Consider the following 14,115-nt stretch of genomic DNA (forward strand, 5'->3'; position numbering starts at 1 on the left):
AATAAGTTCTGAAAAATAGTGTGTTCTCGCATCCTTAACCATGTTGTTATAGTGTAATAAAAGCTCCTTCATAGTATTGTAATGTAATTGGAGACTGGATTTTTCCCATCTGCGCTCTGCTTTCCTACATTCCCTTTTACAGCTGCGAATATTGTCATTTATCCAAGGCTGCTTTCTTTCAGAGAACTTAGACCTAACCTTAAGAGGTGCAATAGTATTTAGTGAAGACAAGCAGATGGAATTGAAACGGTCGGCCAGATCATTGGTGTGGGAATATTCAGACAGGTGTAGGCTTTGACTGTCAAACAGTGCGCAGAACTTTGAGACGCTTTGCTCATCAAGGATGCGAGTGCACGAGGGGCGGGGTGAGACAGTATTGATAACCGGTGATTCACAGTTAAAAACTATACATTTGTGATCGGATACAGTCATATCCAGTAATTCCACAGAGGATATTTTTACACCCAGGGAAAAGACAAGGTCCAACGTATGGCCACGGTTATGTGTTTGTCCGCTCGCATGCTGTTTAAAGTTAAAAGAAGTAGCAATGTTTAAAAAATCAGTAGCATGAACATTAGTGGAGTCATCAACATGGATATTAAAATCACCACAAAGAACTACTCTGGCATAATTTAAAACAAGAGCGGATAAAAATTCAGGGAGTTCTGCTAAAAAGCTGACAGTTGGTTTTGGGGGCCGATAAATGATAGCAAATATGATCGGATGGAGACCACCAAGTTTAAAAGTGAGAACTTCAAAGGAAGAAAATGCATCTCAGGGTACTTGATAACATTTGAAGCTCTTCCTATAGACACTCACTAGGCCACCACCACGGCCACTGACCCTGGGTCGGTTGAAACAATCATAGTGTGTGGGTTAGCTCATACTCCCGTTAAGATGCCTGACTTACTCCAATATTAAACATGTTACTGTGGCATGATATTATAGTTCTTACTCCATCTTATACTCCTTTCACTGGTTTGGTTTTCAAAATCTGGGTAAACTCAGGCTTGACCAGGGTTTTGAGAACATTTTGATGTCAACCTAGAAAAGTATAATTGCCTGTAACATCAGGTCATTTGTCAGAGGCATCATGGAGAGCAACCTACTATTGCTCAGTAAAAGAGGAAGTAGCTGGTGGGTGCACCTCTTCACACCTTTTTGCGGGTGAAGCTTTCTACCTGTGGGCGAAGACCACAGGTGGATAGCATTGTTCTGTTAATAATCACAAAAGTGCATGGAAACGGCTTAACCTGAATAAGACCTTGTAAATATTGACACTGTAGCTGTAGTGCACCCATTTTAGGTCAGATTCTGATCATAATATGAGCCTGATCAGGCCAGGAAGATCCAGTAGCAATACATACAATATAGCAATACATTTTTGTGTATCCTTGCTTACACTTAACAAATGAGAATTTTGTCACCCTACAATGAAATCCAAGTTAGCTTGCATTACTATCAAGCTTGATTCGGAGGTGCTCGGGGTTGTAGTATGATCAGAATCCTACATAATGTTGAAGCAGTGCAGCCACGTGCAATGTAGAAAATATGAAGAGGAAGAGCAGGAAAGTAATGTGGGCACAGATTTAAATAAATACAGCAATATCAGATGTTTAACATGTATTTTCAGGCTAAATATTGATACACACCTATTTGGTTTCATAACATCAGATATTTATGATATCATCTCAAAAATGGCATTGAACGTGTAATCTGAATCAAAAAAACATATCAGTGTTTGACCCTAGTCTGCTGTGATTTTGATTTGATTTCATGCTGAAGACTTTGACGACTGTTCAATGTGGGGCGTGTGTGACCAGCTGTGTGAGGACCGGATAGGCACCCATCGCTGCAGCTGTCGAGAGGGCTACGTCTTGGAGCAGCACAGACACTGCAGAGCTAACGTCTCTTGTGAGTGGCCATTTCTGTCTCTGTCAACATTGTGTTTCATATGTTTGAATGTTGAATGTGTGAATGTTTTTTTGTATTTAAATCACATCCAACCAAACGGAGGCCCCTTAGCCTAGCCCCCTTTCCTGTTTGCCAACCCCTCTGGCTGCTGTACCGAACGTCTGCGCTTCTTTCTGGTGCATTGTTGCGCACTGAATGTTGTTTTAGTCAGTCTCTTGCCTTTGTGTAACATAGAAAGAGTGTTGACTGAGAGACTGACCTCTCTGCCTTTTAGCATTAGCCCAGTAGCAAGGAGAGTGTTTGATGATTATGGCAAACGAAAGTACCTTGGCTTCATGAGACTGAGTCATGGATCTGACTGAACTAACGTGTTATCTTCTGCAAATTCAGTTTTACGTTGTGATAGGATCAGTTCCATTGATGCATCAATTGAGTATACATGTACTCTGTTAGTGCAAAAGTGATTTCTGGACATATATATACTCAAGTTCTGATTCTAGACTGAATTACTCAGATATCATGAATTATTAATGCTGTTTTTTGTAAATCAGTTAATATTTTGTTTTCTCCTGCAGCTGGAGTCCCTTCCTTGGTGTTCTCTAATGGTAGAGACCTGCTGATAGGTGACATCCATGGCAACAACCTGCGCACTTTGGTCCATTCACAGAATAGAGGGGTTGCTGTGGGAGTGGATTTCCACTACCACCTCCATAGGATCTTCTGGACTGATACCATTCAGAATAAGGTTATTTTTTTATCCATTTTCCATATCTAATGTTTTCCTTTACCCCTTTACTCCTATATGGATGCATTAGGGCATAACCTCTCCGAAAGGTACTGTTATACCTGAGGAACAATTTATGGAGAATAGACCGGCTTATTGTTTGAGGAAATACTTGAGTTGTACAGGAACTGGCCAAGGCAGAATTTTCTGTTATCCTTTAAAATATCAGCACTGTTGATACTCAAATAAAGGGATAGCTGTTGGCTCCCTAGTGGCTGGGTCATAATGAAGGGGAAGTAGACGTGGAATGGAATCCAAATGGCCTAATCTTGAAACCTGTCTGATATACTGGTATGATGTTCACATACCAGGGTGCAATTTTTGTAACTCGATCTTGTTCAAAGTAATCGTGCAGTATTTGTTTTCACTGGGTCTGTCCAGTTATATGCATTCTTTGGCCAGCTAAAAAGACTTTGTTCAGTCTATGCCTTGGCTTCTCAATGGTTTGAACTGCTGCCACTGGGCTGAAAAGCTGGGACATAGCTGGGACTGGGTATCTGTGTATATCAACCACCTCCATGGCGGCATGTCAACAGATTTAAAGTAGGGAGACCACAAACAGGGCATGTGAATGTAACCAGAAAGGTTAAACTACCAGGCTATTTCCACATCTTCAGTTTCTCTTTAAACAGGTCACTTGAAAATCCTGCTTTTTAGACGTCTGGATCCCGTTTCAAAAGAACCAGAGCTGTAAAGAGCAGTACTCCCCTAACTAGCTGCATGGTGCCAAGGCTGGAAGCCTTGAGAAACGAGTGCCATCTTAGTATCGGTAGAGTAGCAGTCTCAGAAAACTGGCCACAGGCACCAAATGTAATCAGACAGACAAAACGGACAAACATGCAATTTAAACCCATGTCTTCATAATAGTAATTTCTTGAAAGAAATTACAAAATATGACATGCAGATCCTATGTCATTCTTACCTTGTCCTTCATACCTATGACTGATGTTGACTGCCATAGTCTTTAAATATCCTTTAATATTCCCTTTATTTCTATTAGCCTCGATCCCTGAAGGGCTAATCTCCTGACAACAATGCTTTCTTTTGTGGGCAGGTGTTTTCTGTGGATATGGACGGTTCCAACATGCAGGTGGTTTTAAATGTATCAGTTGACTACCCTGAGAACTTGGCCGTGGACTGGGTGAACAATAAGCTGTATGTGGTGGAGGCCAGCGTCAACCGGATTGACATGGTGGACTTTGATGGAAATAACCGGGTCACACTCATCACTGAAAACCTGGGAAACCCTAGAGGGCTGGCGGTGGACCCCACTGCCGGGTAAGCACATCTCCCAACTTCCATCTGTCCGTCCACCCATTCCCAATCCTTACATACAGTATCTGTGTCGTGCTTCATTGGCGTGGAATAATGGGGGTGTGTGTGAGATTAGCAGATTGTCCTGGTGGATTAGTGAGGAGCAATGTAAGTGATGACCCTCATTGTAATCCAATAGTATAGTTCAAGGGGGGAGGAGAGCCAGGTGGCTACAGATAAATTGCTCAGCGTAAATGAACGTACAGTTTCTTTGGTAAGATTCACAGGTGCCCACCTGGTTACATAATGTGATGTTGCGGATGCTGGATTTAATTAAACATCGGAAATCCTCTTATGTTTTATCTTTGGTTGAATACACGTCATGGCATTTCCACATGCCCAGCCGTACATAGGAGTCTTGATGTTATGAGCCCACTGGTTGATTGAAACTTTTTTCCCCCTGTCTTTCCCAGGTTTATGTTCTTCTCAGATTGGGAGGCTTTGAATGGACAGCCGGGACTGGAGCGGGCCTACATGGATGGCTCCAACCGCTATGGGATCATTGGGACCAAACTGGGCTGGCCAGCTGGTATCACACTGGACATAGAGGCCAAGCGCATCTACTGGGTTGATAGTCGTTATGACTACATTGAAACTGCAACATATGATGGGCTTCATAGGTAAACATGACATATGTTCTCCTTCAAAAAGAATGCAATGTGAAATTCTTACTACCATATGAAAGGATAAAGTGCACAACCACAAGAATTCTTTAGGATAAAATTTGAAAGATGCATACATTTGTAATTCTGAATCCCTGTCCTTACCTCTTTTAGAAAAACAGTGGTCCATGGAGGCTCCGTGATCCCACACCCATTTGGCATCTGTCTGTTTGAGCACAACGTCTATTTCACTGACTGGACCAAGATGGCTGTGATGAAAGCCAACAAGTTCACTGACACCAATCCTCAAGTGGTTTACACTACACCTCAGACCCCACACGGAGTGGCAGTGATACATCAGCTAAGGCAGCCATATGGTAAGCCCCTAACTGAGGAAAAACATATATTTGGATTTAGGTCCTGTCCTGATGCAGCTCAGAGTCACTACTTCCTACGATTTTGCACAATTTTTCTGTCATGAAATTGCTACAAGTGTTTTTAGAGAAAGAGCTTTAGATAGATTTTCCTGCATAACTTCATAATCCCATGATTCACCTCATCTTATTTTGCCAGTGATTGGGATTTTGTTGCTATTCTTGTCTCTAGTTCCAAACCCTTGCGGTGCAGACAAGGGTGGATGTGAGCAGATCTGCGTTCTGAGTCACAGGAGTGACAACGGAGGACTGGGGTACCGCTGCAAATGTCGCATGGGCTACGACCTGCATACTGATGGCAAGAGATGTGTGGGTAAGAGAATCAAAACAACACTTTACCATTAAAATGAAGGAATTAGTTACTTAAATGGGGCTAAATACTTGTCCTGGTTTAAGGGATAAAATCTTCCTTAACAGCCTAGGGATTCATGGATTAGCCCAAACTGACCTGTAAACCAACAATGGTTTCATCTTGTTTTACCTCATCTTTTGTATTATGGTCTCCACATGTGTGTTTGCTATCTCCAGCTGTGAGGCAGTTCCTGCTGTTCTCTAGCCAGCTGGCTGTCAGAGGGATCCCCTTCAACCTCTCCTCTCAGGAGGACATCATCCTGCCCGTCACTGGAACACCCTCCTACTTTGTCGGGGTGGATTTTAGCGCCGAGGACGATGCCATCTTCTTCTCAGACACGGCCAAAGATATTATCTATAAGCAGAAAGTGGATGGGACTGGTGAGAATCTTGTGCATTGATTTAGTTGAAGTGATGAATGTCTGGTAGAATTAAAAGGATGAACTGAGACAGCTTGCTGTGGCTATCACAATCTAATATGTTTGCAGTGTTTTCTACCATGTTTACATCCTTGGATAATATCCTTCCCAGCAGAGAGCTCTACCATGTGATCCAGCCAGGCTTACACAGGGAGTTAGGGGAGTGCCTGATGGGGCTGACTGGTACTATGGGGGAGGGAGTGGACAGGAGTACAGACAGTGGAAAATAGACCACGTAATCAACTAACAGCTAGGATTTATCTTCTAACTTACCTCCTAATAGTGTTGTGGAAATAGCTACTAATGTGATAATCTGTGAACAATCACACCAGACAAAAAAAGAAACATCACTGCTCTGATCAGTGATGTTGTTTTTGGGACTGCTCTAGTTTTTTTCTGTCTGGTCCACATGGGGAAAATGCAAGCTGACAGTCTATTTATTTAAATGTGTTCCTCTTTCATCTCTGAGTTAAATGGCGGTCTGACTGCTTTGATCTGCGCAGGCAGGGAGGTACTGTCAGCCAATAGGGTGGATGGAGTGGAGGACCTGGCTTACGACTGGATTTCAAAGAACCTCTACTGGACTGACCCACGCTACAGGAGCATATCAGTCATGAAGCTAGCTGATAAGTCCAGGAGAGCAATCATACGCAACCTCAACAACCCCAGGTCCATTGTGGTGCATCCTATCATTGGGTAAATCAAAATAAAACCTGAGAATTATTCTTATTGTTCCCAGAAGGAGAATTTTCTTTTTGCTTTCCCCCCTCCACAGGGAGGTCAGAGTCTGGAGCTGATAGGGATTCAGTGTTTCACTCTGGGACACGTCAGCAGACTGGGTGCCTGCTGTCACAGGGGCTTGAACCCGGGCCATCTGGTCGTAGGATTGACTTCCTACTCACTATGGCACCCTGCTGCCCCGATCTTGCTAGATGATAGCTCTTTTAGACCAGTCACAGCTGATGTGTACTGAATTTTTATCATTTACATTTTCAGATTTATGACTGATTATTCATTTATTAATGATAATTTATAACATTTAGACATCTTAAAAACCAGAAGACTGGGAACGTAGACATGAAGATTATAATAATTGCTTAGTACTCATGAAATATTTCTGATACTAGATGTCATGATATTTAGTATGTGTACTTGTTTAATTGTAGAATGTAGCTAACTCTAGGATTTGTAGCTAAGATATCTTTGCTTTTAAGGACATGGAAGCTTTAACAAAACTGACTATGCATGTCTAGTTACACACCTTAAATCACACAAGAGGTACCCAACCATTCATAAAATGTTCTCAAATTAAGCCCCCACCTGATAAAAGGAGCCTTTATTTAGAACAAGTGGTTATTTCCCATAGCCTCAAAGTCATAAGGCCTCTGTGTCTAATAGCCTAGATTAGTTCAGTGTGAAGGCTGGTATTGTAGTCAACACTAAGAAGAAGGCTTAAACAAGAAAAGCTCTACAGTATGGAGGTCTCAAAAATAAAACGTAAATATTCCTCAGAAAATATTTTGTCACACATCTAGATTTTCTTTTCAAAGGAGCTAAAATATTTGAGATATTGAGTCATGGCGTGTCTGTTTCCTTGGCAGGTATATTTTTTGGACTGACTGGTACCGTCCAGCGAAGATTATGAGGGCTTGGTGTGACGGGTCACATGCCCTGTCTATTGTAAACACGACTCTTGGCTGGCCAAACGGCCTAGCTATTGACTGGAGGTGAGCCAAAGGTCCTAGAGCCACACAACCAAAGGAATAGTCCCACAATACACCATTCTTCCTTCTTCAGCAATATTCAGTGAAAAAATATATTTAATTCACAAGATATCAGTGGCTTAAGGATTGACCTAGTTTTTTCATAGTTTTACACCAAAAAATGAGTGAGGATGGAGATTTGTGTGTGTGTGTGTGTGTGTGTGTGTGTGTGTGTGTGTGTGTGTGTGTGTGTGTGTGTGTGTGTGTGTGTGTGTGTGTGTGTGTGTGTGTGTGTGTGTGTGTGTGTGTGTGTGTGTGTGTGTGTTGTGGGGTGTATGTGATGACATAATTTTATTACTCATTCACCCATCCAAGATCTCATTAAGCCTATTATAGCAGCAATCATTTCTAATCCTTCCCCTGACAGTATTTGTGTGACTGTTTATTTTAAATTCTTGGCTCTGTGTTTTGATCTCCACCCAGCTCTATGCGTCTGTATTGGGTGGATGCCTTCTTTGATAAAATTGAGCACAGCACTTTTGATGGGCAGAACAGGCTTTCTCTGGACCGCATCACTCAGATCTCTCATCCATTTGGTCTCACAATTTTTGAAGGTAATTTGTTTGGTAATTTTGTTTTATTGTCAGGTCTTGTCATGAACAGCAGGTAGCTTAACACACCAGTATATGAAAACAAAGAGATATATTTTGATCTAAATAAATAGGGAGCTGGAAATTTCAAGGGCAATGACTGTAATGAGCTTCTACCATGGTTTGCCATGGTCTGCTTTAATGATGATCATGTCAAAAGAGCAATTACTATTACCTCAACCATACGGCAATGAGAGATAAAGGTTGTGCCCTGGTGTTTCCATTCTGTCCAGGCTATGCATATTTCACTGACTGGCGTCTGGGTGGCATTGTACGTGTGCGCAAGACCGATGGTGGAGAGATGGTCATCATCAGGAGAGGAATCAGCCACATCATGCACGTCAAGTCTTTCAACTCCAACGCTCAGACTGGTGGGTAGCTTCATTCACTGCTCTCCTCACTCTGCTATTCATGTGTAGCTGCAGCTTTCACTTGTCCATCACTTTCATGGTAATTACTCTCCACTCCCCCTCTCAGGTTCCAACCTCTGCAACAGGCAAGCAAACCCTAATGGAGACTGCAGCCACTTCTGCTTCCCAGCCCCAGACTCCCAGAGGGTGTGTGGCTGCCCATATGGCATGAAGCTGTCGCCCAACCAGCAGACCTGTGTGGAGGACCCATCCAACGAGCCGCCCACCCTGCAGTGTGGAGCCAACTCCTTCTCCTGTGGCAACGGCAAATGTGTCCCCAACAGCTACAGATGCGATGGTGTCGATGATTGCCATGACAACAGCGATGAAGTCAATTGTGGAATTAACAGTAATGCATTTGTTTTGTAAATCTGGTTGATTGGACTGGCTAGACTTGTCCACAGTAGAATACAATTTCATGCCACTGGGGAAATTCATTCAATACAATACTGGAATGTTTAATCAAGGAGCTCATTTCCACTTTTTTTCAGACTCCACCTGCTCCCCGTCTGCGTTCACCTGTGCCAATCAGCGCTGTGTGCCTGCAGGATGGCGCTGCGATGGGCACAATGACTGCTTTGATGGTAGTGATGAGCGGAACTGCCCTACCCAGATGCCTGGCACGTGTCCTGCCATTCAGTTTACCTGTGCCAACCACCGCTGCATCCCAAATACCTGGCGGTGCGACACTGATAATGACTGTGGGGACAGTTCAGACGAAGCTGACTGCCGTGAGTGTCTGTGTAAAGACTGTACAACTTAAGCTTACAGCTTTTACCTTGAGGCTCTGAAAATAATGCTTGCTTTTGCTGATTTCAAACTCAATATAGGTAAGAATGGGGCAAAAAGATTAGTCCATATCAGAGAGGAGAGTCTTGATTTACAATGGCAGAATTGTATTTCTGGAAACAAATTCCAAACAGATGTGAAACAGAACAACAACACAATTGTTACAAAAATACTGCAGACAAGTTGGACAAACAGTGTCCCCTGATAGGAAAATGGGTTACTCTAAAAACTACAATCTATGACGTTTAAACTGTTTTGAAGCTGCTGTGGAAGCAATGTAGCCTATAGGATACACAGTTACCATTAATCAGCATAAGGGAGAAGCATGATGAAATGATTTTACACTCTGATATGAAAGATGTACAATGTTTTCAGTTGTTTTGAATCTTAGGATCACATTTTTTTAACCACAGTATGTGATTATTTGCCAAGAAAAGCTCATAGGAACCCCCGTTGTACCCTTTTAAATGAGCTCATTTTGCTGTCTGACAATATATGTTTTTGTGTTGACAGATCTGGCAAGCACATGTCATCCAGGCCAGTTTAAGTGTCCAGACCACCGCTGTATAGACCCCAACTATGTTTGTGACGGCGACAGGGACTGTGTGGACGGGGCTGACGAGCAGGGTTGCAGTGAGTGTCTTGTCACTGTCTGTACACACGTGCTGCACTTCCTTGGATACACATAGCTGGTCCTGTCTGGTGGTCAGAACAGGTCACCTCATTCACTCAAGTGTGTGTTTGATAAAATCTGATTGCAGGTTCATGTTGGATAAAAAATTCTATATTCATAAAGCTAATAAGATCTGAAGGGATCACTGATCAGATCTCTTTGAATCAGATTTCATGACCATGTAAACTTCACCACGACCTCAGGTCAGCCTCTCATTCAGAGATATTGTAGGCTGGAGCTTGGAACAACAGACACTCTATGTTTTTGCCAGGAAATATGCTCGGAAAATTATAGAGGTCAATTGAATGTACAGTGAAATTTAACAAGCATTTGCTAAGCCTCTTACGTCATTGATCTCATTACCTGTGTTGCGCAATTGATTTCTGTATACATAACTGCAGAAGTATAGAATCTCAACTTTAACATACTCAACTGGATTTTTCAGTCTACAACTGCACTGTGAATGAGTTCAAGTGTTCCAACGGTCATCAGTGTATCAACTCCTTCTACCGATGTGATGGGGTATTTGACTGCAATGACCGCTCAGACGAGCGAGGCTGTCGTAAGTACTTACATATTGCCTTCGGTCAGAGGTTATATCACATCACTCAATTCCTCATAATTATGTAATAAAGCTGTTAATAAGGTTGTTTCTTTGACACATGCATTTTTCTTTATTTTTACTATTTTTCACATTTTAGAATAATAGTAAAGACATCAGAACTATGAAATAACACAAATGGAATTATGCTGTGACCAAAAAAGTGTCAAACAAAAATATCTTATATTTTAGATTCTTTAAAGTAGCCGCCCTTTGCCTCGATGGAAAGGCAAAGGCTTTGGAAAGAAATTTATACATAGGCTTCAACTTTTTATATTTGTCTAAAAAACAAATTTCAAGCATTTAAGCATAAGCCTTTTGATCAAAATGGCTTTAAGATAATGAAAAACATAGTACATTCAATCAGGTATGTGTGTGTCTAACCTTTTGACTGTATATAAATTATTTTTGGGCTTTGCTAACATGTTCTTTGTGCTGCTTCCTAATGTGTCCCAGCTACCAGGCCCCCGGGGATGTGCCACCATGAGAGTGAGTTCCAGTGCCAGTCAGATGGCAGCTGCGTCCCGTCTACCTGGGAGTGTGACGGCCACCCAGACTGCGAGGACGGCTCCGACGAACACCATGCCTGCCCGCCTCGCACCTGCCCCTCCTCCCTCTTCCGCTGTGACAACGGAAACTGCGTGTTTCGCGGCTGGCTCTGCGACGGGGACAACGACTGCAGGGACATGAGTGACGAACGAGACTGTCCCACGCCGCCTTTCCGATGTCCGAGCTGGCAGTGGCAGTGCCCGGGCCACAGCGTGTGCGTCAACCTCACCAGAGTGTGTGACAACACTCCTGACTGCCCCAACGGTGCTGATGAGTCTCCACTGTGCAGTAAGTGTCTCCTCTCTGGTTTTCTGCCCTTAGTCAGCCCGCTGACACATGGAATACATTCCTTCTCTATCAGAATGACCTGATCGTTTTATTATATTGGCAAGTTTGCTGGTCTCCTGAAATTCAATTCAATTTTCACATCACATGAACAAACACGATTCAACTCTCAATATATGTTTTTGTTTCATAAATTTGATTTGACCAGTTGTTGTAATTTGTAAACAGCATGGGCATCATATCACAAAAAAGTTTATGTTCAATGTTTGCTGTTTGTCTTTGTACAGTATTCTTGTGTTCAAATCATGCATGTGTGTGATTTGACCTGTATTAACCTAAAAATGATCTGTGATTTTCCTTTCTTGCCTTTCTCACTACTTTCAGACGAGCCTTTGCCAGGTAGGAACAAACCCTCAATCAATGGTAGAGCTGCTGTAGGCTTGATTCATTCCAACAACACCCAGCATCCCTGTTTAACTATTTTAATATTCGTAGACTTGTTTCAAAACACAATCAAAAGAAAATTTTTGTTGTTTGTAGATGTATGGTAAACATTTAATAGTTCTGGCTCAGAGTAGAAATTCTAAAGATACTCGCTGAAGTAGTTGGTGCTTTGATGTTCACTGATGATCATTAAAGCATTCACATTAATTAAATAATTAGCTAGATGCCTTGTCTATTTAATAGTTTAATGTATTTGGTGTTTATTCATATACCTGTGCCAGAAAAAGTTGAATTATCTTCCATTTTCTGGGCCTGAATTGCTCTTTCCATGCTCCCACCCCAGATCAGGAGAGCTGTTCAGACAACAATGCTGGCTGCACTCATGGCTGTATCCAAGGGCCGTTTGGAGCCCAGTGCACCTGCCCTATGGGTTATCAGCTGAGCAATGACTCCAAGACCTGTGAGGATGTAGATGAGTGTAATCCTCCTGGGCTATGTAGCCAGCACTGCTTTAATGAGAGAGGCTCCTTCCGCTGCCACTGCCAGGACGGTTACACTCTCGAAGCAGACCAGCACACCTGCAAGGCCTCAGGTGAGGAGGGATAAGGCTAAAACCTGCTGTATGACTTTGAAAGAGAGCAGTACTAAATTGCACCTTCCATAATACCTTTTGGTCATGTAGAACATATTGTCTAGTCTTGTTTATTAGTCTAGTTTTGTTTATTTATATAGCCCTTTATCACAGTCAAGTCTCAAAGGGCTTTACATACCATCATATACAGTACTACATCATACATATACTGTACATACTACATATATACCCATCATATACTGTACATCCTATACTAGGTCATATACATACTTCATGTACATCGTTTTTACTACGTCATATACATACTATACATCATATACTGCATCATATTCCACACTACACAAACAAACACTATGGGCAATTTAGAGTCTTCATTTCACCTGACCTGCATGTCTTTGGACTTTGGACTGCTAGTACTTGTTTATTACATCGTAGTTATTTAGTTTGTACTCCATTTGGTTCATAATCCAGTAAATTAGAAAATTGGCATATTAGTAATCCTGGAATTAAGCCCATTCCCCCAGGAGACAGCGATGGGGTTGTCACTGTGATTGGCCCATAGAGAGCTGAGTTTTGTGGCGGCTGTTGGGCAGGAATGAGCTATAGTGGAGGGGGAGCTTGGCCCCCAGACTGCGAGACTTCTCGGTTCTCTCTCTCCACGCTGCTCTGATTTCCTTAGATAAGACAAATAACATATATGTCACTCACTGGCCCTCGATGGGGTAATTAGGACATAATCACCAACAAAGGGCTGCTTATGGGGAGCGTGCCTGACATGAGCCCTTCTGCCACACAGATAACCCGCTGAAAGGCTTTGTAATACAATAGGCCATTATTTGGATGAAAGTGCATTCCTCAACCATTTGCTATTTGAGTAGGGTCTGTTTATCTGTCCCATTGTATAGTTTTGGAAGACATGCGAAAGCCGATGAGTGCTCTCATTAAAATGAGAACGAGAAATAGGTGATGGGGAATTGGTATCTGTTCGCAGATTCTCGTGAGGCTTTCTTGTTAGTGGCCAGTCGAAATCAGATTGTGCAAGATGACATAACCACTCAGCCCAACGTTGTCCGCTCGCTGGTTCGGGACGGACGCAACATTGTGGCCCTAGACTTCGACTCAGCCACTGACCGTGTGTACTGGTCCGACACCAGCCAGGACAGAATCTGGAGTGCTCACAAGAACGGCAGTGATAGAACTGTGGTGAGTTCGGTTTGTCAGTTGTCATCACAGAAATATTGCACTGAAAAATTAGCTCATACATTTAAGTTTGATTCCTAGCTTTACATGCAGTAACTTAATCATGCAATGCATCAGTAATGTACCTGAATGTGTTTTAACTAAGAATAAGTCTCTTGTGGACAGATATTTGATAGTGGAGTGACTGTGACGGAGAGCCTTGCTGTGGACTGGGTGGGCAGGAACCTGTACTGGACTGACTACGTCCTGGAGACCATTGAAGTGTCTAAACTGGACGGCACCCATCGGACTGTATTGGTCAGTGAAAATGTCACCAACCCTCGAGGCCTGGTGCTGGACCCAAGGGACAGGTCAGTGACATACAGTGAGACCAGTGTGTTGGGAGTGTAGATCTGTAAATA

At 42.6% G+C, this 14,115-nt stretch overlaps 1 protein-coding gene across 1 annotated transcript in view; it reads left to right on the forward strand.

The window, feature by feature from the left end:
* The window catches only part of lrp2a (low density lipoprotein receptor-related protein 2a), a 51,068-nt gene that overhangs the window by 10,247 nt on the left and 26,706 nt on the right, over positions 1-14,115 (forward strand). The window contains exons 10-28 of the mRNA XM_071538132.1: positions 1,786-1,914; positions 2,490-2,659; positions 3,753-3,976; positions 4,426-4,632; positions 4,789-4,991; positions 5,221-5,361; positions 5,577-5,780; positions 6,322-6,514; positions 7,420-7,545; positions 8,005-8,135; positions 8,405-8,542; positions 8,649-8,930; positions 9,073-9,312; positions 9,884-10,003; positions 10,489-10,605; positions 11,101-11,481; positions 12,266-12,514; positions 13,506-13,717; positions 13,880-14,064. Of these exons, the coding sequence (XP_071394233.1) occupies positions 1,786-1,914; positions 2,490-2,659; positions 3,753-3,976; positions 4,426-4,632; positions 4,789-4,991; positions 5,221-5,361; positions 5,577-5,780; positions 6,322-6,514; positions 7,420-7,545; positions 8,005-8,135; positions 8,405-8,542; positions 8,649-8,930; positions 9,073-9,312; positions 9,884-10,003; positions 10,489-10,605; positions 11,101-11,481; positions 12,266-12,514; positions 13,506-13,717; positions 13,880-14,064 (3,652 nt within the window). The remainder of the gene's footprint in view (positions 1-1,785; positions 1,915-2,489; positions 2,660-3,752; positions 3,977-4,425; positions 4,633-4,788; positions 4,992-5,220; positions 5,362-5,576; positions 5,781-6,321; positions 6,515-7,419; positions 7,546-8,004; positions 8,136-8,404; positions 8,543-8,648; positions 8,931-9,072; positions 9,313-9,883; positions 10,004-10,488; positions 10,606-11,100; positions 11,482-12,265; positions 12,515-13,505; positions 13,718-13,879; positions 14,065-14,115) is intronic.

Source organism: Centroberyx affinis, unplaced genomic scaffold (genome assembly GCF_046629955.1).
Source record: "Centroberyx affinis isolate AG114_WGS23_722 - 3 ecotype Tasmania unplaced genomic scaffold, CSIRO-AGI_Caff_v1 ptg003208l_1, whole genome shotgun sequence".
In the NCBI taxonomy this organism is placed as follows: Eukaryota; Metazoa; Chordata; class Actinopteri; order Beryciformes; family Berycidae; genus Centroberyx; species Centroberyx affinis.